General features: G+C 41.1%; 1 protein-coding gene across 1 annotated transcript in view; it reads right to left on the bottom strand.

Moving 5' to 3' along the window:
• EHD3 (EH domain containing 3) overlaps nucleotides 1-22,691 on the bottom strand; it is a 39,415-nt gene extending 16,724 nt beyond the window's left edge. Inside the window, 4 exon segments of the mRNA XM_061625001.1 lie at nucleotides 10,046-10,143; nucleotides 12,678-12,854; nucleotides 22,452-22,574; nucleotides 22,576-22,691. Coding sequence (XP_061480985.1) covers nucleotides 10,046-10,143; nucleotides 12,678-12,854; nucleotides 22,452-22,574; nucleotides 22,576-22,691 — 514 coding nt within the window.
• Between the last annotated feature and the right edge of the window lie 1,878 nt (nucleotides 22,692-24,569).

The following is a 24,569-nucleotide window of genomic DNA, read 5'->3' as shown; positions in this document are numbered from 1 at the left end:
TGTTGACTTCCCATTTGTCTCAGATCAAATCAGTTGTAGGTCTACAATATATAACAATCCTGTCTCTTAAATTATATTATAAAATCACTTTCCTCCAGTAGTTATCTTAATTAATCATCAAATCTCATAAACATTACTTTATTCTTTCCACAAAAAGTCAAAGAGAGGTTTTAATTCTTTAAGAAATATATCTATCAATTTTTCTCCAAATAAACATGTCGATTAATCCATCTCGTTAATAATAATAATAATCTTATTGTCATAACCATAGTCCAAATAAACATATCGATTAATCCATCTCATCAAAATCTGTTAGGTCCAATAATGTCAATAGCCATTATTCCATTATCCATATTAATTCCATCTTCCATCTTCAATAGTCCTGTTAAGTCCAGTAATTTCAGTGTCCAATCTTCCATTATCAGTATTCCATAATAATCTTGCTGTCATAGCCATAGTCATATAATAAGAGTCTGATGGGAATTTCCTCTATCCCAAATATTTTCTTGCCATCAATTCTGAATAAGTTGCTGAAATATTGTTGTAAAGTCATATCTGTGTTCTTCTTTTTTACAAAATGCACTGGCTCATCTCTTGAGAGTTTTTCCATTGTCACATGGCTGCAGTTAATTCCATAGATTTTCTCTATATCAAGCTCCATCACGTCATTCCAGTCCAGAAGATTATCCAAGCCATTGATAACTTTATCTCTAATATCTTCATTAATTTCTTCAGAGATAACGTTAAATTCCAAACAGTAGATTTTATTTCTAATATCCATAAACTCCAGATCTTTTTCCAATTCCACATTTGTTCCAATCTCCAGGGCTTGTATCTTCCCTTTATTTTTTCTTTTCTCATCTCTGATCTCATTCTCCTCTCTCACAGGATCCCCTATTTCTTTAAGCTCCTGCGTCATTTTGCTCAGTTCAATTTTCAGCTCCTTACTGCCCTGTCGCAGGGTTTGTTTCGTTATCTCAATCTCATCCATTATTTTCTGAAACATAATTACTTCCAGATTCTCAGCCACTTTCTTGATTGCCATTTTTAAAACCACGAAAACAAAACAAAACAAAAATAAAGAAGAACCACTTCTTATTTCAGCAACAATTGGGTTAATATTCCAGGCTTGATGACATCACAGTATAAACAGAGCAGCCTGCCTTATCTCTCTATGTTCAAGAACACAAAACAAATTTAGTTCCCAGCATCAAAACAGTTAGTGGCGTCGTGAAGAAGCAGATTCGTCAAAATAAAATAGACCAAAAAGAGAATAGTCCCAGACAATATAATGTTCCTCGGAATAGAAATCCCTCTTCTGTTTATATCTTTAGAATGCACTTCCAGGACAGCTTTTTGCAATAGAAACAGAGATAAGCTGTTAATTTCGTGAATAACAGAGAAGAGTTATAGCTCACCCAGAAGTTCTTTAAAGCTGATTCATTTGACAAATCTCTTTTTGCTGCAACAATTTAAACCAAGTAAAAAAAATAATAGAAAGAAGGGTGCTTGCCTGTTAGTCCGTTTTCTCTTTGAAGAAAAGATAAACGTATCGCATTAATCAGATAGAGCTTGTTCGGAAGTCCGTCCGGCATTGCTGGCTGGACCTTTTCTAATAAATTAATGAAATCCAGTCCTCCCAACAAAAACAGGCTTTTGAGGTTGATCTCTACGTTTCTCCCTGCCCGGGAGAAATTTCATCAGTCAAAAAAAAATGTTCTGACTGATTTATATCTGAATAAGCTTCTTTTGAGGCGGGAGCCCGTCTCAAAAGCAGGCACAAGCGAAGTCACCCTTCCTGGAAGTCAGAAGGAGGAGCTGGATTCTCAGGAGGCTCCTCCGTGTCTCCTGCTGCTCCTGGGTCTGCTGTTGTTACTCCCGAGTCGTCCTCATCTGAGGAGTCCTCTGACGGGGCCATGACAGACTGTTGAAACCATAGCAGCAGTCAGCACTCAACATTTCAGGGTATCCAATATATGAATCACAACAGAATTTAGTACACTTTACATTACTTTCACATTTCAGCAATGCTGAATCAGCATCAATATCTAAATTGCATCTGACCATTTTGCAAGCCTCCCAGCTCCCTATCTGGCCTTTCTGCTCTACCAAGTTAAACGTTACTTGTGTTTGGGGAGCAAGTAATTTGCAAAGCACAGAGAGGGAAGGTTGAGTGAGGATCTGTGAGATACACACAGACCCACAGCTCTCCTTACATCCTGGTTCATCTTCTGTGTGTGCACTGACTAGTGGTGATGGGGAACACTATTGAGCTCTATTGTGATCCTCAGCCGCAGGGCAAATGGATTATACCCCATGAGTCTGAAGGAACTAACTCAATATTTGGGTATAGACTGCTTTTGAAATGCAAATGTGCAAAACAATTTCTGTTTAACATATCCTAGGCTGTGGGTAACCAGCCTTGTTATAAGCTCCCACTCCAGGTCAACTGCTGTTAATGCGGTGTAGGGTTAGAGTGTTGGACTAGAAACTGGGAGACCGGGGTTCAAATCCCTGCTTAGCTACAACACTCATTGGGTGATCTGGGGCCCACCCCAGTCTCTCAGCCTAACCTTCCCTCACAGGGTTGTTGTGAGGATAAAATAGGGAGGAAGAGAACCATGTACACCACCTTGAACTCCTTGGAACAATTAAATAAATAAATTAATAAATCTTAATTAAATAAATCTTCCTGTAAAAGAGAAAAACAAGCATAAAGCAAAGGGGACATTGAACATTTTGGTGAAACCTAAGATTTAGGACCCACCCTATTCTCATGAATTTGCTTTAAACTGTTTTTAATATTGTATTTTTAAATTATTGGAACTGACTCCAAGACCTTATGGTGAATGGCAGGTAAGAAATCAAAATTATCATAATCATAATTCCAAAACAGAATTTCCACATTCATACTATTTTCTCAGCCAAGGAAGATGTGCACATGACAAAGTCACACTTTGCCTTATACAACACCCAAACACTGATTTTATAATAAAGGGTGGATGGGACACCAGATGCAGATCTCTTACATTACTGCATAGTAGGAATAATTTCAGTTCAGTCATTACATAGATGTATACAAAAAGTGATTACGGAAAAACAAAATTTATGCTTAAGTTTATAAATGGTCCCTTCACTATTTAAAAACCTATTTCCAGGTTCTGTGTCCCCCTCCCCCTTCTTAATCCCCAACATTTTGTTACTTTTGCAACTGCACCACCTATTTTCAGCCAGATTTCTGTTACCCAGATTTTCAAAATATTTCAAACAGTAATGCTTAGGGGTGAAGCTTGTTAAAAGTATTCTTGGTTTAATATTTGCAGATCACTCACTGATCAGTCTAAGATCAGGCCCTAAGAGATATTTTGGCAATTCAGCAGTTCAGTGTTTAAGAAAACACTGTTCCTATCATTAGTTATTATTCTAAATACGGACAAATGAAATAGTTTATATAGACATGAACTGATAAAGCATATCCTCTGGTGTGACCGATGCTGACATTAACACTCATTAATCAATGTGTGAGTCAGTCAGCCTCAAAAAAGAATGTGACTTGTCTTACAGAAAAAAGAGTGTAAGGTTTTAGCAGCAGCTTGGTTTTAGCAAAGACATATTCCAAAACACAAATATATACAGTGGACATACCGAAGAGTGAAACGCATTTACAAAAAGTGCTAGTGGATTAATGTTGCATTCAAAACTGCACCGTCCTCTAGTAAAGGCAGGTAGATCTGCATTATTCAATGCGATGTGACTTGCCCCAAAGAACATTCAGCTGCACACAGAGGGTAGCATTCAATGCTAATCCTATTCAGAGATGACTCATTGAAGTGAATAGACATGACAAACTTAGGATAATTAATTTTAGTGGGTCTACTCTGAGTATGACTTAGATGAATACATCACAAAGTTTAGAATTCTTCCCTCATCTCCAGGTCAGAGCATGGAAAAGGAGGAAACAGTCTCCATCTGATGATTGTTACTTGGAGCTCACAGGACACTCTAACTTTTTGAGTCTAAAAGGCCATCCCACTTAATCAGGCTACTATCTTGGGCTCATCATAAGCAGAGCTCATTGAAGTGTTCCTTTCCGTTTCCTTCTGCCTTTTATTACACAGCCACGAGAGTGACTGTATACTATAGTCAGCATGGATTTTTTGCATTCTGCAATGTTAAATTGAAAATACCCCCCATGCCATTCTGATCCTTCCCATAAGCTCATTTCAAAACAAACCTTACAAAACTTATAGTCCTGAACTCAGAAACGTTTGCTTAACCCTCTAAATTTTCATGGTAATACACAAAACAGAGAGATTCGAGAGTTCAAAATGTAAAAAGAGAGAGAGAAAAAACAGACCCCTTTTGGACTTTTTTCTGTCAGAGTTCTCATAATCTGTTGAAATTAATTAATCTTTTTAATTTTATTTATTATTTGATTAATATATCCCGCCCTTCCTCCCAGCAGGACCCCCCAAAATCACCCATGTTCACAGAGTACCTGTATACCTCCCAGCAGGAGCCCAAAGATCAGCCATGTTCACAGAGTACCTGTAATCCTATTACTGACCTTGCCCCATACTCTGACCTTGCCCCATACTCTGACCTTCATCTTCTGCAGTTTAAAAGTTTAAAAAAAGCCTGACTGATTTTTAATTAATTTAAGAAATTTAGCATTGAACTGAATGATAATGTCGGGCATGCACAGTAAGAACCAACTGTCAGTGTTCTAAAAGCCAGACTCACAGCTGCTTGGCTTGGCTAATCAGGGGTGCATACCCACACCAGACCTTTATTTCACTTGAGACATTCATGGCTTCCCCCAAAGAATCTTGGAAAGTGTAGTTTGTAAAGGGTGCTGAGAGGAGACTCCTATTCCCCTGAGACAGCTCTAGTGGCCAGAGTGGTTTAACAGTCAGCCGCTCTGACTGAAGCTCTGCATTCACTATAGCTGCCCAATTTCCCTGCTTTTTAAAGTTTTATAGAAATATCTGTTAGTTTTAGGTACATTCTTAAACTGCAAGGCTTGTTGCCTATTAGTGAATATAAGATAGAGTGTTGTTGGGTTTTGCTTTTTTGAGAGAAAATGGGCAGATATGGTTGTAATAGGAATTACTTTGGGGATGTGGATTGGGGGGAGTTCTCTGTTCTGGAGCTTGCTTGTTTTCTCTTTCTTTTTTACTACTCTTATCACATTTCTTTCTTGTATGATTCTTTTGCTCCCTGTCCATATTAAATATTTAATAATAGAAAGACTGGGTACACTTAAAAAAAGTAGCAGGCATTATCCATTGCACTTGTTCCATTAGTGAAAAGATTTATGCTTGCACAACAGGAGGTCCCCTCTCCTCCCCCCTGCACATGCTCCTCACCCTCTCCAAATCTGCTCCATCTAAATCTGCTCCAGAGGGTTGGGGGAGCCCCTAGAACAGATTTAGGGGGTGCACAGTGGGAGGAGAGGGGGAGAATGTTCCATCACACAAACAGAAAATCTTGTGCTGATGGTAAATTCACATAGTGCTACTTTGGATCCCACAAATACAAGTTGCTCATTTACACCAGTTGTTGATGTAGTCTTAACCCCCAGTCTGTGATTTTTCCCTTTTGTCTAATCTTCTGTCTAGGCCTTGTGCCTAGATATAATTCTGCAGTGCTTCCTTCATGAAATTATTTCCCAGTTCGTGTATTTCAGTTTCCTGCCAGTTTCCTTCCTTCCCTTTCTCTTGCAGACTGCAAAGCAATTAGCAAGAGTCCTGTCTTAAAAACATTATTATTATTATTATTATTATTATTATTATTATTATCCCGCCCTTCCTCCCAGTAGGAGCCCAGGGCGGCAAACAAAAACTCTAAAAATACTATAAAACATCTTAAAAACAGACATTAAAATATATAAAATCAAAACATATTAAAATAAAACAAATAAGTGCCCTCAAAGTCAAGCATGATGGCGAGTGTTAAAAGTGTGGATAAATTTTAACTACAGCATTAGAAACTATTAACAAACTGGTGAGTAAGCTCTCTGTGGTTAGCTGTACAATCATGAAAAGGCCACTTTTTAAATGACTGGACAATCCCCCCCCCCAAGAGCCACCACTGAAAGTTTATGGTAAGTTGGTTTGGTTCCCCATGAGCTCAAATGCCATGCTCCACAAAAGGGGTGAAATTCAAGAGTAGCTGGACTTCCACAAGCATCCTGAAGTCCTACCTGAGCTGTAGGCCAACTTCTCAGCCAGAAATCCAGAGTATAAAAAAGATTACAGTCACATCTGCAGCATACATTTAAAGCACATGGCTTCCCCCAAAGAATCCCGGGCACTGTAGTTTACCCTTTATAGAGCTACAATTCTCAGCACCCTTATTATTATTTCCATTTATAGACTGCTTACTATCTAAAAGATCTCAAAGCGGCTTACAATAGAATACACACGATACAATAAAAAAAGTATCAAATTAATTTTCAAAATACATAAACAATATCCATATACATAAACATATACATAAACACCTTAACAAACTACAGTTCCCAGGATTCTTTGGGGGAAGCCATGTGCTTGAAATGTATGCTGTGGATGTGACCGTAGCTCAAGGCTACATTTTAAAGGTTATAGGATCACACAATGAACCTTTCAATTAACAGTTAGAAACAAGTTCGCCAGTGCTGTGCTAATAACAAGCTGCAAGTGAGTTGCTGTTATTGAAATTATTGCTTTATGTAGGAGTGTGGCACAGGTGAGACTACAGTTGTCTAGGATACACTAGGCAAGAAAGCCTGACCATTGCCCCCCTGATTCAGCTAATGTGCTGGCAGCCTTAATTTGCACATGCTGGTATTGTCTGTGTTATATAAGCCACTCAATATCAGAAGTCGCCAACTCTAAATGTAATAACAAGTCTGTATTTTATTAGTTTAATTTACATCCCATATTTCCTCCAAGACGTTCAAGGTGGCATACACTGTTCTCCCCTTCACCATTTTATATTCACAACAATCCTGTGAGGTATTTTAGGCTAAGAGACAGCTACTGGCCCAAGATCCTCCAACAGGCTTCATGTCTGGGTGGGGATTTGAACCCTGGTCTCGCATGTCCTAGTCCCCAAACTCCAACACCCTAGCCATTACAGCACACTGGCTCTCTACTTCAAGTCTTGTGATTGAAATATTAACCCCACACAGCTATGCTTTCATGTAACACACTATCAAGTTTTCAGATCCCATTAAGAACCATCCCGATGTGCAATAGTGAGAAATTAAGCATGTTTGAACTGCTAATAAACAACCACAGGGTACAGTAGGGCCACTGAAATGAATGAAATTGAAGAATTCAGCCATCTTAGCTAGGCTTGCACTATTTGCCAATTTTACACCTTAGTCCAATCCAACATTTTCTTTGGCTAGTCTGAAGCCAGACCCACAATTCAAGTTTTTTATTTATTTATTTACTTATTACGTTTATATCCTCCCTTTCCTCCAAGGAACTCAAAGTGGTGTACATGGTTCTCTTCTCTCTCTCTATTTTACCCTCACAACAACCCTGTGAGGTAGGTTAGGCTGAGAGATGGTGACTGGCCCAAGGTCACCCAGCAAGCTTTGTTGCTGAGTGGGGATTTGGACCCTGGTCTCCCATGTCCTAGCCCGATACTTTAATCACTACGCCACTCTGGCACTCTATCAGAGACACCAGCCTTACAGAACCTCACTCTAAAAGCAAGGCCAATGTGGGAAGTGAGGGTGAGGATTAGTTTGTTACATGCCTGAATGGCACATTGCCCTTTACAAAACAATGAGTTCTATAAATGAAACTGTCACGGCTGTAGAAAGCAGGTGGCTGCTCTGATACAAATACCTCTCCATATGGGCATCTTGCCAAATGCTATAACCCACTTCTTTGGCTGGAGAAAATGAATCGAGACATTTGTTAAATGAACAAACGTGGACAATGCCAGCACAAACAATGAACAGTCCTTCTAGAGGATGCTTGAAAGAATAATGGCATAATTTCACCCCTGGAGTGATCTTTGAATCCCAGTGGCACCAACAAAAGATAATACTGCAAGACCTTGGCCAACAAGTGATTTAGTTATTTTCCATTTATTTAGCCTAGCAGATACAGTACATAGCGGGTTGGCTGGCTAAAGATCTTTCCCAAAAGTTTGAGTATTTGCTGTTACGCCCTAAGGCAGCCTTTCCCAACTAGTGGGCCATCAGATGTTGTTGAACCACAACTCCCATCAGCCTCAGCCAGCATTGCCAATGGTCAGGAAAGAAGGGAATTGTGGTCCAACAACATCTGGTGGCCTACTAGTTGGGAAGCACTGTCCTAAGGGAAGAGATAGTGAGGGGATCAGAGTCTGAGGAAGACATTGGCAATCTTATAAAGGAGTGCCTTGATGAGTTTTGCTGCAATGTATGTTAGCTTGACATTCTCTTATTTCTTCCAAAGGAGCATCCATGTGCTAATGAATAAACAGTCAAAGGATTCTATTTGAGAAAAATGAAATTTGGAAGGACGCCACCAGACAGGGTGAGTGAAAAGCAGTGGATATACATCAGATGAAAGCTTTATAGCTGAATGAACATTTTTGTAGTAATTTATAGAAAATGGAAAAATGGAAATGGACTGCCTTCAAGTTGATCCTGACTTATGGAGACCCTATGAATAGGGTTTTCATGGTAAGAGGTATTCAGAGATGGTTTACCATTGCCTTCCTCTGAGGCTGAGAGGCAGTGACTGAGTCTCTTTTAATTGCATATCTAAAGTCCTGCTTAACATTCTGAAGACACCATTGTCTCTTTGCTGTTCTCTTTGATATAAAAGGAGAAGACAGTGATGAAACATCTGAAGTAAAGACACAAGACCCATGCACAATGCATTTTATTAATCACCCCTGTCCTGGATAAAACAGCTTTACACCAGAATAAGCTACATTTATAACACGATAGACTGCTGCTAAGTTCTAGTGACAGCAACAACCTGTGTACAGAATATGAAGAGAAGGGCAAGTGTTTACATGGAAGAAAATGGGAATGGACTGCCTTCAAGTTGTTTCCGACTTATGGCAACCCTATGAATAGCGTTTTCATGGTAAGCGGTATTCAGAGGGGGTTTACCATTGCCGTCCTCTGAGGCTGAGAAGCAGTGACTGGCCCACGGTCACCCAGTGAGCTTCATGGCTGGGTGGGGATTTGAACCCTGGTCTCCCAGGTCATAGTCCAACACTCTAACCACTACACCACACTGGCTCTCTTATAGAAAATACTTTATTGTAAAAGATTAATTCTGGAAAACACACCCATAACACCAGTTATTATTTAACATAGCACAGCATCAATCTCAGCAGAACTGCTTCATAGGAAGCAGTTAATAAATGGAATAAAATTAAGCAATTAATAATCACACACATTTTAAGCTTGCAACAAACAGTAGGCACATGCACAGAAGTTAACTGATTCAGGTTTCATTGGACTGTAGCACTTCAGGCTGCTGGGGGTGCGGGGAAGCATTTCAGGTTTGAAGGATCTCCCATTAAAAAATGCCTACACACAAAAATGAAGAGGGTTAGGGTAAGTCAACATGGTGCCTTCCAGATGTTGTTGGATGACAACTCCTATCAGTCCCAGCCAGGTTGGGCAATGGTCAGGGATTATGGGAGTTGTAGTTCAGCAACATTTGGAGGACATCACATTGGCTACCCCTGGGAGAAGGGCTAAGCTAGAACTCCCCCCATCCATGCATGACTTTTCTTTGTGTTGGTGATTTTTCAAATTGGGGAAAGCATTCAAAACATGAGCTAATCGCCCTATGCTTGAAGTGGTGCAGGGCTCATGTCAAATTTACTAGCAGATGCAGAGACTCCATCCTGATTTCTGCTCTGCAATCAATTTTAAAAGCTTTCTAGAACCTTACAAAGCCAACCCTAATGTTTAAATCAACATTACTCAGCAGTGTCTATTTCACTTGTGCAATCATGAATTTTGAAACAAGACATAAGCTAAAACCAGAAAAACTACACCCATACCCCCAAATAAGAAGAAACTGTACTTTACTGTGGCTAATTCTTTGTTTCTCTCCTGAAAGGATCCCTGGTGTATCAATAATACTGATACTCTCCAGTACTGGGTTTGGCAGCTGAGCACATTTAAATCTAAGGAGTAGGGAGCAGGGGAGAGACGCAAGAAAATGTTTCAGTAAGTAAAGTAAGGAGGCGGGGGGGGGAGGAGAGAAAATGGATAATGTTTAGAGTACAAAGTAGTCTTGTTCCACTAATTTTCTTCTGAACTCTCTGCGCGATTTTTTAATAGTGAGTATTTGGCAGGTATTGTTTGACATCAGCAACTGACATCTGGTGATGTATGCACTTGCAGCTGGTTTTTATACTTTGCAAACCTCTTAGAAATTTATATGACACTGAAATGAAAATGAAATGGACTGCCTTCAAGTCGATTCCGACTTATGGGCGACCCTATGAATAGGGTTTTCATGGTAAGCGGTATTCAGAGGTGGTTTACCATTGCCTTCCTCTGAGGCTGAGAGGCAGTGACTGGCCCAAGTTCACCCAGTGAGCTTCATGGCTGTGTGGGGATTCGAATCCTGGTCTCCCAGGTCGTAGTCCAACACCTTAACCACTGCACCATACTGGCTCTCTTTTATGACACTAGGTAGTTATATATAAATAAAGTGACAGCCTACCTGAAAGAGGAACTATTTAGTTCTTGGCCATTGTGTTTGGAAATAGGACAGCTTAGGGCATTTCACAAGTGACAGGTGTCAAAATCCAAACAAAATCAAGAGCTTGATGATTGGGGGTCACATCTTGAATTTAAAATCTGAAATCTTTAAAGTATGGAACTTCTTCAACAGGAACAGAACATTTTGTTTCTGCTCCAATAACATACTGATCTCATATTCAGTCATATTCATGCAAAATGGAGAGTGTCAGTCTTCACATTTATATGTAAATGCAGCGTGAGAAGGGGGTCATCTAGTCCAGGAATGAATTTCCACAGCTGACAACCAGTCAGAGATTAGTGCGGGCTATCCAGATTACAGAATGCAAAGTAAAAGTTTTTGGATTTTTAAATTACTTTATATTGCTGCTGCTGCTTTTAAATTATTTTGCAAGTGCAAAGGAAAGTTGGACATAACTGCTGTGGATGAACATAGGCCACAACGTTATTGTTAATATAATAAATCACTTAAAGTAGTGTGCAGCCCTGTTCATCACCTGTCTTTATTCTTTTGAGGGAGCAGGACTTCACAATTACATGCACCACCCTTATCTATCCATACTGATAAAAACAACACGGGAACAATACTACAATTTCAGGACAACAGCATAACACCATCCCATGATCTAAAGCAGGCTGACTCCAATCCACCATAAGACGAGGTGAACAAAATAGCAAGTGTGGAGGCAACTGTGCATACAGATGGTAGAATGGATGCTAGAGTGGCTGAGTCATGAGAAAAGAGTGGTGATGCATGTTTGAAGCAGCTTGTTGCCAGTTGCAGCAGCCTTTCCCAACCTGGTGCCCTCTAGATACTATTGGACTATAATCCCCCAATGGTCCCAGCCAGTGTGGTCAATGGTTAGGGATGATGCCAGTTGAAAGTCCTGCAATTTCTGAAGGGCACCAGACTGGGGAAAGATGAGTTACAGCTACAGCTGCAAACTGTATCCAAAGGCTTTTGTACCTCCATTCTATTCTGTTCTGTCTGGCAAGCGGGAACATGAACTTTCAAGAACTTTTCCCACAGTTAGATTTATATTCCTAGGTAACAGCAAAAACATTTTGGCCATTTCTAATCTGACTTCTTCTCCTGCATACCATACATTTCAGAAATGGAAATCCCCTATTAAATCACCCAGAATCTATCATCAGCCAAAGGTTCTTCCTTCTTGATAAACCACAAGATGAATTTATATCACTAGAGTACTTTGGTCATGATTCACATTATGCAGCTTAAATAACTTGCTGGTGTTTGTGGCTTGTGGGGATAGCTAATTTTTCCCTGCATTGGAAGGCCAGTCTAGGCGGTGACGACAGGAATTTTCCCTATTCCATTCCTTTAGTGCTCCTCCTGTTCGCTCTGGCCTGTGTCCCCAACTCCTTCAGAATTCCAGTTTCACAATGAAGAGCTTTAAATTAAATTCCAGAATTGGAGTGTGCGGTTTGTCACAGCTTTCAGCTCCTCTGTATTTTCTCCTTCCCTGCTCCTATTTCAATGCACACATATTCATTGATAAAAGCACAGCAAACCAGCAATCTTGATGCAGCCGTTACATTATGAGACTAATGCATCATTTTACCAATCATGCATACAGTGACATCAAAATTGTGTTCAGAGGCAAATGAACTGTAAGCTGCAGCAAACTGCACACTGTACAAACTTTGGAAATCAAAAAGCTAACCAGTGGAGAATTTCTGATGCATTGGTTCCAATTTGGAGAAAAGATTAGATAATTTGGAAGAGCAAAATCCAGTAAGAAATGTAGAAGATGATTTCTGGAGCATCCTTAGTAGCAGCTAGTTTTCTGGTAGTTTCAGACATTGGGGTTCCTTTGCACAGAATACATTTTATCTACAACACCTAGATTTTATCTGCTTCAAGACCAGATCTTTCTGCTAAGATGGCTGCATTGGAAAGCAGTTTGATGTCACAGAGCCCTATACTGACCTCTTCAAGAAGGCATTGCCAAAAGCATTAAGTTTCCTGAATGGCTTTTTGGAATCTACTACCAGTGCATTTCCAGGAATTATGCCCTCCACATCACCCTGCATCACAGCAATGAAGGAATCTGTTGTAGGCTCTGGACCAATCCTCATTCCAGGGAAATCTTGTTCAAGAAGATACCTAGGAATGAACATAAAGCATAAGATGCGTCATTGGTTCAGCTTAGTTACAGCAAGGCATTTTTTAATTAATAGTGGTATGTCTACCTAGTCCTACCTTCTAGACACCCAAAAATTGATTAAAATTTCATCAATGAACCAAGAACACAAATTCAGATTGGAAGCCACTGAAACATTGACTAGAGGTATGCATTTTTAGTGGAATTTAATAGAAACAGCAGAACATATGTAGTAGATGTAGATCTGTGCCAGCCTTTCCTTCATAATTGTTAGATAGCACTGATTTTGTGATATTAAAGCAGTTGCACTGTATCACTGAACACCAAAGTCGGGATCATTCAGACCATGGTATTCCCAATCTCTATGTATGGATGTGAAAGTTGGACAGTGAAAAAAGCAGATAAGAGAAAAATCAACTCATTTGAAATGTGATGTTGGAGGAGAGCTTTGCACATACCATGGACTGAGAAAAAGACAAATCATTGGGTGTTAGAACAAATTAAACCAGAACTGTCACTAGAAGCTAAAATGATGAAACTGAGGTTATCATACTTTGGACACAACATGAGAAGACATGATTCACTAGAAAAGACAATAATGCTGGGGAAAACTCAAGGGAGTAGAAAAAGAGGAAGGCCGAACAAGAGATGGATTGATTCCATAAAGGAAGCCACAGACCTGAATTTACAAGTTCTGAACAGGGTGATCATGACAGATGCTTTTGGAGGTCACTGATTCATAGGGTCGCCATAAGTCGTAATCAACTTGAAGGCACATAACAACAACAACAACAAAGCAGTTTCATATTATCTGAATTTGCAACCCATCTTGTCTCTAAAGAATCAGGGTGGTTAACTTTCAAAAATAATAAAAGCATTTCAAAATTTGCTAATTCATCACCAGCCACACAACACTTGCCCCATCACCCACTTCCCAAAGTCACTTAGAGAGGAAAGAAAAAATTCTTTATTGTATATAAGCAGTCTCAGTATATTCTACATACAGAGACTTCAAGTGCCCGGAAAGCCAGCTTGCTGGTTCTAGCCACGAGGCAAACTGAATATTACCATTGTTTTGCAGACAGCTGGAAATTCAAGGGAAGTATAATTTGGAGCCAGACAGCTCTCTACACAGTTAGAACTATCACATGGGACATTTTTAAGCAGCAAGCGGCAGTCTCATGCAGCCTTTAGGCTCTGCCAACCCTCTGGAGAATGGAAGTTCCAGAACTAGAATCAAATTGCAGAGGACACCCAATTGCTGTTTTGCATTGTAGGATCTGGAAGTATCACCAAGATGCTGTCCTTAGCCAGCCAGAGACACTGCAAGGGTCACAGGGAAACAGGTGGTAAGAGCCCAATTCATTAGTGATCCAATATATTCAATGGGGCAGAGCATCAAAGGAGATACTTTCCAAAGTTTGGCAGGTCATTTCAACTGCAGGGATTCATCAACACAGCAAGCCTCCCCAAAAGAACAACCTCTCCTCCCTCGGCAGTTTAACCAAGTTAAAGACTGCCTGGAAATGCTTGCTATTGTGAACTGCTTGTCCCCTGGCAGAGAATAAAATAAAAAAGCAGGCAGTAAAGCCATGCAACTTCTAACATGCCTAGGATATGAGCCTTTGGAAAGCCTAACGTCTGGTTCAAATGGAGAGTTATCCCCATTTATTTCCAGCACTAGCAGTCTCATATTTTGTACTAATCAGACGAAGTGTCTGGGAATTTGGCACTCTGCCATTTGGCCCAATCAAGAAGAGCTAAGTCTCTATAGGGAGGGTATTCTCATGCTTTAAGGACCCTTAAGTTTTGAACCATCAGTATTTTATTTTGCCAAATATTTCAGCATGTTTGATGGATACACCCATAAAAAGCATGCATCTCACTGTAATTTCTTGGTACGTACCAAATAATCTGGAGGCTAGTGTCCCTTCACTCAAAAGTATTCATGGATAGAAGCAAGGGACACAATATTTAAGACATAGAATTCAGTGAGGCCTTTAGGCCCAAATTTCCAAGATTTTTTTAAAAAAGGCTTATAATTGCCAGTCTCATTTAAATACCTATTTGGACATATGGACTGCCTATATTATCTACACAATTGATAAAAATTAGTCTTATTGTTAAAGTCAGCAGGCAATGTTTGTATTTCGTTTTATTTCTTTACATTTGCAAATAAAAATATTTTTAAAATAGTGGATAGAGTGATGGATGGGTAGATAAAAATATTAATGGGGTGATGTGTTCCAGGAACTCTGCTGGCTTGAGGCAATAAAAGAAGGCGCTGTCACTGTTGCACTTACTAACAGCTACTTTTAAAGTTGCTCATTAAAGAAAAGCACTAAATTATGAGAAGCTTTGCAACAGTCAGCCACCATCAGGGCTGATCCCACTTCTTAAACAGTGGTTACTGCCATGTTTTTAAACCAACGCTCATGACTCAGCGAATACCAATAAGTATGAAGTAAATCTCTGCGAATCTAAGCCACCAAATGGACCTGCCCCAGGAATGGCTCCCCCTAACTCTTGTCCACTACGTGACCACATGTACGGAGATCCGTGCCTTTCTTCTGCATTGTTTGTATAACAACAAAGCACTTGTTTGCTGCATGTACATGAACACACACACTTTGTGCACGTAAATCAGCGCACAGTCAAGCTAACCAAGAGTGGGGCTGTGATGTTCCATGTTGCTGTGTAAATAACTGTTGTGAGTTTATTTTAATAATTTTGGTAAGTGAGTTTTAACAGGTTAAGTATGGTAAGTGGTGAGAATAGGGAGGGGGGAATGAGAGTATGAAATGTTGGTGCATGCTGCACATGATTGGCTGGGTGAATGTGGGATGACTGGTTTACAGTTGAAGGATTTGACAGTTTACAATCGGATAGATAAGATTTTGTGAAGAGTTAGAAGCAGATTCCACTGCCCCACTGAGATGGAGTCACCAGGCATCACGGGTAAAAAAGCAAGGCTGAAATTATGTCGCATCTATGCCACATTCACATCATACATGTATTCAACTAGGATTCACTTTAAAGAGCCATGGCAACCCCAAAAGAATCCTGGAAGTGTAGTTTGTGAAGAGCGCTGAAAATTGTTAGGAGACTCCTATTCCTCTCACAGAGCTGCAAGAGTTTTCTGGCAAGAGTGTTAAACCACTGTTAAACCAGGGTGGGTTACAACCGCTTAAAATGCATCATTAAAAACAACTTAAAACTTCAACATCACAAAAATAGGGCGAGTGCTAAAAATACACATCTCAGGTGTCAAAGGCCAGGGTAAAGAGGTGCATCTTCAGCATTTGCCATTGCCACACACAACTCTGGGGAAGGAGTTCCACAACTTAGGGGCTGCCACAGAAAATGCCTTCTCCTGAGCCACCGCCCCCCCCCAAGCTTCTGAGGGCAGAAGAAGCACCGAGAGGGCCCCTGAGAAGGTCTGTAGGGATATTTGGGACCTAAGTCATTTAGGACTTTAAACACTAATGTGAACACCTTGAATTTGGGCCCGGAAATTAATTGGCAACCAATGGTAGAAGGCACTCTGTGCCACTGAAGCCACTTGTGTTTCCAATGACAGTATTGGGTCCAAGGGAACTTCCAGGCTGCACATCTGCTCCTTCAAAGGGAGTGTAAGCCCACACAGAACAGGTTGTATTCCACTGATCTACACAGAAAAACTGTCCACTAACAGTATTTCAGCATTATCTGGATTTAGCTTTGGTTTGCTGGCTCTCATCCAGTCCATTACTGAGGCCAGACACCAATCCAATACATCTATCACCACACCTGCTTGAGCTGATAACGCACTCCATAACTTGGGATGACCCCCACTCAGTAATTTCATGTAGATGTTAAACAGCATGGGGGATAAAATGGAATTCTGTAGAATCCCACATGCAATTTTATTATGTACATTTGTTTTTAAAACCTGTTGATTTTATCTCTATTTTTTATAATTGTATTATATTGTTGCATGCCTCCCCAATCTCCGAGCGGTGAGATTTCAGGGGTCCCTGCGCTCATCCAGGGTTTGGTTTCCTTGGGGAAGAAGGTCAGCGGAGACTGTGGTGTCTTTATGAAATATGGTTTGTTTATTTACACATATTCCAACCTGAGCTTAGGATGGAGGGGTTCAAGGCATCAGCAGTCCAATGTCCAGCTTTCCCATTGGTGTTACAAGAGGCATTCTAAAGCCATGCTGCAGAGAGACAGCCTCTCTGCCTGCCTCCAGTTCCTAGCCTTTCTCTATACTTTCTAAAAACATTCAAAGCACAAAACTCTGCTAGCCGCCAGGAAGGGGGGGGGGGAGACTTTCCTGAAGGGTTTCAATGACAAAAGGATCTTCCTGGCCCATTCACCAGTTGCTGGGCACCTAATAGACCCATTAACAACCTGGCCACGCTATTAGCTTAACAAAAGAAGCTCATGTGGCCAGCAGAGCCAGCTCCAAGGCACACGGATCCAAATCAGAGGCTGGAAGGAGACCCACAGGAATCATCCATTCCAACCCCCAAATTCATAACAATATGTAAGAGGTTATATCGAATGACGTTGTCCTGTTAATGCAAAGTCTTTTGCCTGCGCAATGGGGCTCCCTCTCCTTTTTCTCTCCCTGTGAATCCCTCATGCCCCCCTATCTGTTTCAGAGGGTTAAAGGATCCCTCCGAACAAATTTGGGGAGGAATGTGGGGAGAGGAAATCCCATTGCCCAAGCAGAAATCCTTGCATTAACGGGATGACTTTGCAGGATTTAACTCCATTGTTTTTAAAGTCTATTTTTATTACTATTTTAAAATGAATATTTTATACCGTTTCATGTAAACCACTTAGAATTTTTTTATTAAGCAGTATGTAAATCTTGCTAAATAAGTACAAATAAAATAAATTATTAACAGGATTAGTAGATTCAGGCCAAAGCTTTTCTAAGCAGTGATGACAGTATGCAGCACATTAGTCAACTGTGACTGTACCATCTCTTTCTGACTTCTCTGCCCCATGCAAGCAATATATAAAGTCCACTGTGTTTGACTACAGTTAGGACAATGCTCATTAGCTAATGGTAATTCAGTTAAAATTAAAAGGAAGGCACACTGGACTTCAACCAGAACAGTTAAACAGCAGCCAATGTGCACACTTTGGAACTCAGACAAGACAGCCTGGGGTGACAGTACAAGTACATAGCAGGAAGGCTAGAAATGCAGAAATCCAAGGGGTATTTGACCAGTCTCTTTGATCTGGAAAAGAAAGCACAGTTGGATTCACGTGGAACCAGACAGACATAATAACTTCAGTCTTGTTTCATTGACCTTAAGTGCAGTAAGCCTCTCTTCTTTTCAGTTTCAACGGTTCTAGGGATACTAAAAGACAGCTTTCCTGGTCATGCCTCTGTAACACTGTCCATATTACAGAGTTATAGTTGTTGGCTGTACTGATGATTTCATTTAATCTCTCACCTTGATCTAAACCAGATACTTCCCGCTTTCAGGGAGGAAGACTGGAGACTACACCATGGACACATCCACATCGTACATTTAAAGCATGTGACTTCCCCCAAAGAATCCTGGGAAAAATAGCTCTGTGAGAGGTAAGTTTCCCAGGATTTTTTTTTGGTGGGGAGCCATGCACTTTAAATGTGCTTTAAATGTATAGTGTGGATATGACCCAATGACTCTTTAGCCAATTGTCTTGAGATGCACCTGAAAGCAATATGATATAATTGATGACCGTTACAATTTTTTAATCTGTCAGGTCTCCATGCAATTATGTCCACAAAGCATTCATTCTTCTCCTATAACTATAGTTCACTAGAATAGGCTACATTTATAACATGATAGACTGCTGCTAAGTTCTAGTGACAGCAACAACCTGTGTACAGAATATGAAGAGAAGGGCAAGTGTTTACATGGAAGAAAATGGAAATGGACTGCCTTCAAGTTGTTTCCAACTTATGGCAACCCTATGAATAGCATTTTCATGGTAAGTGGTGTTCAGAGGGGTTTTACCATTGCCTTCCTCTGAGGCTGAGAGGCAGTGACTGGCCCAAGGTCACCCAGTGAGCTTCATGGCTGTGTGGGGATTTGAACCGGTTGTAGTCCAACACTCTAACCACTACAGCAAACAGGCTCTCCTTACATGGAAGAACAAAGATGTTAATGATGCAGGCCAGCATTATGGTGTTAGATGCTAGATTAGATGCAACAGAAAGTTTAGTTCAGTGGTGGGGAACTTGGAGTCCAACAACAGCTGGAGGCCAATTCCCATCTGCCCCAGCCAGCCAGCATGGCCAGAGAAGATGGGCACTGTAGTGCAACAAATTCTGGAGGACCACAGGTTCCCCACCACTGCTATAATTCTCTGTGCAGTAAGGTAGAACTAACTGTTGCCACAATCCTGCAAATACAGAGTGCAATCCTAACCATTTCTACTGAGAAGTCCTATTGAAGTCTATTTGGCTTACTCTCAGGTAGGAGTAAGTCCCATTGAACCCAATGGTGCTTACTTCCAGGGGAAAAGCATTGGATTGCAGACTTAGTCTACAAAGTTTATCTGGAGAGAGGGGCATTAACAGCACATTAGGAATGTAGGAAACTGTCCTATACATAGGGCTCATCCAGACGACTGTAAAATGTGTGACATGATCGCTTTGTGTTTTCATTATTTTCGGTCGTCCATATGATGCCTAGCGCTTTTGCGCATTTTTGCCCGGTTAAATCTGCTCCTGCAATACTGCAATTCATGCAATTTGCTTTTTTAAACTGGGAATCATCCGTTGTACCTTCAGGCGCTCGGATGCAATACCGTGGACTTTACAGCTGTGGGCGTTTGATGGGCAGTTCTTGGGCGGTTCCCCATATCCCTTCCCTCATTCTCAGCCAATCATGTATTTCCACTGTTGCACATGTGCGCGAATGTCCGGGGAAAGCCCGGGAAAAAGGAACCTATCAGAGCAATGGTGTGGTGTTGCCCCCCCCTGCAACTTCTACTGCGCAGATGCAAAAAAGCACATTTGCGCAGAAGCAGCAACAGCAGTTAATTTTTAGCCAGCAAACTGGGCAGCTGCTCAGGGTGAGATCTGCAATTGTGGCTGTTTGTAAACTTTTTCAAGGGAGAAAATATTTATCTTTGCCTAACCTCCACCCCTCACCTCTCCACATCAAATGCCCTTCTTGAACGTATTGGTCTTTGCTTCCAGGCATCCAGAGTCGAGGGGGGGGGGAGAAGAGAAACAGAGGCTTTCCTCTTGGATTACAGACACTCAGGCACGCTTAGTCAATTTTGCTTTCCTGCCTGCAAGGCTACTCTCTTTGAGTCTTGTCAATTTCAACCACAGCCTGCAGGTTCTCTGCAGCCCAGCTGAGCTGAAAACAGTTGCTTTTGCGAAATATCACAAATACAAGCAAAAACCCCACAGGAATTATTGGCATATAAGTGGTTTGCTAGAGCGTCTCAGCCACCCGCAACCATAGAGACTGGTGGTCTACCTTCCTAGACATGACACATAGTTACTTGCTGTTCTGGAGAAATAAGTGGAATTGCAATCATATGTATGTCCAGAAACGTTAAAGGTAGAAAAGCATACAGTCAGTTTTGCGAAATATCACAAATACAACAAAACAAAAATACAGGAATTATAGGCATATAAGTGGTTTGCATGTTTCTTTTATCAGAGGCAACACTGCAAAGCCTGTGCTGGTCGCTTCAGCGCAGATTGACACAGCAACACACGGGGCTGTTTGCCCGTATTCCCTGCCCTAGCCAAGAGTGGCCACCCATGGGGGGGCTGTTTGCTTCCTTCAGGGGCAGCATTCCTGCCGCTGAGCCGCATAATGGTCTGGGGCTGAACCCTGCAGTGAATGAGCCCAAGGGTTATGGGGGATTCACACGGTGATTACAAGCGGTGATCCCTTGCACTGCCCACAATCCCTCTGGATGGTCAGAGGCACCTGTAGACACATCCCCTGGGCCGGTGCTGCTCCAGAGTGATGAGCAACAAGGAACTCCATTACAGCCACTACTACCAAACCATCAGGAAATTCAAACTTTTGCGCTCATACGTTCAAGCGCATGCACCTTGTTGTGCTTTGTTGCAAAGGGGGAGAGGAGCATACGTCATATTTTTGCGGACCAATTGGCTGATAGGGGGGAGTGTTATGTGCGGAGCTGGGAAAAAGCGAGAAGAAGTACGGGTCCTCTTGCTGCGTGTGTAGGCACAAAGAAAGCGGGTTTTTTTATTAGGAAAGAGCGAACAAACAGGCAAAGTGAGGACTGTCAGATGACGAACCGGATATGGAAAACGTGGATTATCCCGCTCCGGTTGGATGAGCCCTGAGTCCATCTAATTAGCAGCGGCTCTCCAAGATTTCAGGCAGGGGTCACTCCCAGCTTTACCTGGAGATGCTGGGGATTGAACCTGGAACCTTCTGCATGCAAAGCAGGTGCTCTCCCACTAAGCTACAACGACCCTTTCCAAAATTTAGATTGATGTCTAAAGCTATAATTTGAACCCAGCTCTCTGCCAAGTACAAGTTCACAGCTCTAGCTTCTGGACGTGGGATAGTGGCTGGCACTATATATTGTAAAAATCAGTAAGCTTAAGAAAGAGGGTTTTACTCACATTATTTCTCTTCCCAATTTTATGCCATTGCCTGCCTTCTAGTTCTCCTTATAATATTAATTTTATTGGATCATGCCTTCAGTTTATGAAAATTTTGTTAAAACATACCAACATTCATTTCCTCAGAATTTGTTCCCACAGCATTCCAGAAACTCCTCTCATATAAACACCTCCGCCAAGTCAAAATTAGATCATTTTGTTCAACACCAGTCATGAACTTCAGTTACATTTTCAGGATTCTCATGATATTTTGCCAGTATTTTAAGCTCAGCAACAAATATCAGCAATATATTTTGTTAGCATGCTACGCCTGTCCATTTATGTTCTTCACCAGAGGACTATATGCAAACGATAACAAATGTATAAAAGGAAGTTTCCTCCAAAAACAATTACTATTATTCTCAAGGAGCAATGCAAACATTTTAATAGCCTGTCATTCTAGCATGGATTAATTCATATATTTTGCATCCCACAAGCTTTCAATATTTCACTAGAAGAGGATTTAAGGAGTTACTTCCAGACTGTTGGTATTTTCCGGGGGGCTCCAATCACATACTGGCAAATTCAAGTTGTTCACTATGGTTGATTGGGAGGTCTTGCTCTCAATGAACCCAATTCCCCAAAAGACCAGACTGCTTGTGATAAGAAAAGTGATAGGAAAATGCACTGGAAAGTGTGGGATAAATACTTGTTTTGACGCAACATCATCTAACCTCCCCACAAACAAATCAAAATGAACGCTCAATAAACAGGTCATCTGGAAGTGCCCCTTCTGACATGTGAGAATTTCCTGCAAGGCAGCATTTTCAGAATGCATTCAAGAAAGGGAAGCACAGCTGTAAGAATAATAAGTCAAAGTCAGAAGCCAGGGGAAAAAAAATACAATGAGGAGCTGAATGTTTACTCTGTCCTGTAATATGTACAGAGGAAAATGGTTTTCATGCATACACACACTTCTAGCAATACACCTGTGACGTTTTACCTTATGAAGGTAGTCTTCCCAGTGGAATACTGGCCTACAAGGAGGACTATAGGCCTGTTGTCAAAGTCTGCATCTTCCAAGGAAGGTGAATGAAACGCATGGAATTTGTAGTATTCTTCCAGTTTTGGTTTTGTACAGGGTTTTTTTGTTTGGTTTTGTACAGGTTTTTAAGACACTCACAGTCTGAAATACTTCAAGGCCTTTCCTTCGCCTGTCATCATTACCCAGCCCCCTGAACATTTTGCAACTTAGAAAGGAATGTAATCGATTGTTCCTGTTCTTTGGCCAAGTGTGTTCCCTACTGAATGAAAGAACGAGAAAAAGACTTGCGCTTCAGCTAGGTAGCTCTCTGATGGAAACCTCCAAACTGTAGAGAAAAACTGATTATATTTTTTCCTTCACAGGAAAAGAAAGAAAATATAATCCCTTCATTGCTCGCTCTGGCCCATAATACAAAGCAAGCGAGAAGACGTCGTAGTATCAGGAAAAAGCCTGGGGATTGGGGGCGAACTGTACAGAATTACTCGACGTTTTGTTCCTAGCAGCTGTTAACAGGCTGTTGCAAAAAAGAGAGAGAGAAAGCTGCAGCGTGCAGCTTTAAGGCGGATTGGGGTTAAAGTCTCTTTGAATTCGAGTTTGTGATATTGTGACATCTAAAACAAAACAAAACAAAACAAAAAGGGCATTACTATGATAAATCACTTTGGTACTGAGCTCGACTTGCTTCAGCCTTTTCTGCTGAAGGGCGAGAGCTGATGAGCTTCATCCCTAAGGCACAAATTCTTCAGCCACAGGGACAGGCACGAGCATCCGCCCTTGCAAAACAGCTAGCTTTTAAATGGAAATCGAACGGGAAGCAGGGATCACACAGCTCCTGGCAATACCCGAAGAGGTAGAGCGACGCCAGAGAGAATGTTGGCCAATGGCAGCTTTCAGCGGGTGTTCGGACTCTGTCACCTCTATCCTTTTTCTAGCTTTATCATGGCGACACTGGGCCAACTCTCCCTGGAAGGCAGCGACAAAAGTCACCCATAGAGATACAAACCTGCAGAGAGCAGTATCGTCTTAGAAGGCGGAGTCAGCTCTGCCCGACACTAGCCAAAGATTTTTCGGAGGTCCATTCCTGGAAGCAGCTGACTTGGCCACGGTGACACATGCATTGGTGATATCGAGGGTCAATTATTGTAATGCACTCTACGTGGGGCTGCCTTTGAAAACGATTCAGAAACTACAGTTGGTCCAAAATGCGGCAGCCAGAATGTTAACTGGAGCACGGCGCAGGGAGCATATCACCCCTGTGCTTTATCGACTCCACTGGCTCCCAATTTGTTTCCGAGCCCAATTCAAAGTGCTGGTTTTGACCTTTAAAGCCCTAAATGGCCTTGGACCAGTGTACTTAAGAGATGTTTCTAGCCTGGATTTAAGATCATCTACCTTTTGTCTCCCCTGCATGCCTGGAATGAAAGAATTTAGATTGTCAGGCACGCGGGAGACAGCTTTTTCAATTGTGGCTCCCAGACTTTGGAATTCCACCCCAGGAAGCCCGCTTTGCTCCCTCCCTGATGGTCTTCTGGAAACTTGTAAAAACTATTTTGTTCCGGAGAGCCTTTGGCTGGGACAGACAGGTCAGCCTGACAATGTTTTAATTTTTTTATCTTTTATTTTATACATTTTAATTTACTGTAATTTTTAATGTTTTATTGTGTATTTTATTGTGTATTTTATTATATATGTGTGCGATTTTATTGTAGCCACCCTGAGTGTCCTATTGTAGGGTAGAAGGGCGGGATAGAAATATTTTAAATAAACAAACAAACAAACAAATAAATAAATAAATGATCCCTTGGCTCTGCTGGGCCTCACTCTTGGGTAGGGATAAGGAATAAATTTGATTCACTTCACATTTAAAGGCAAACTTACCAAATTCGTGCTTTCCAAACAATAAACAAACCAAAGCACAGCCATCCATCGAAAACTGCACTTCTCCAAATTATGCAATGCAAAGTAATATGTACTGAAATGCATATATTAAGGTAAAGTGTGCATACCAATGCATAAATTAGTGAAAATAACATATCTAGGGAAATTTGCTTTGCCAAAATATGTATATTAGGCAAA

Source organism: Rhineura floridana, chromosome 4 (assembly GCF_030035675.1).
Source record: "Rhineura floridana isolate rRhiFlo1 chromosome 4, rRhiFlo1.hap2, whole genome shotgun sequence".
Classification (NCBI taxonomy): domain Eukaryota; kingdom Metazoa; phylum Chordata; class Lepidosauria; order Squamata; family Rhineuridae; genus Rhineura; species Rhineura floridana.
Note: the sequence above shows the minus strand (reverse complement) of the source record. Positions and strands in the feature narration are given on the sequence as shown.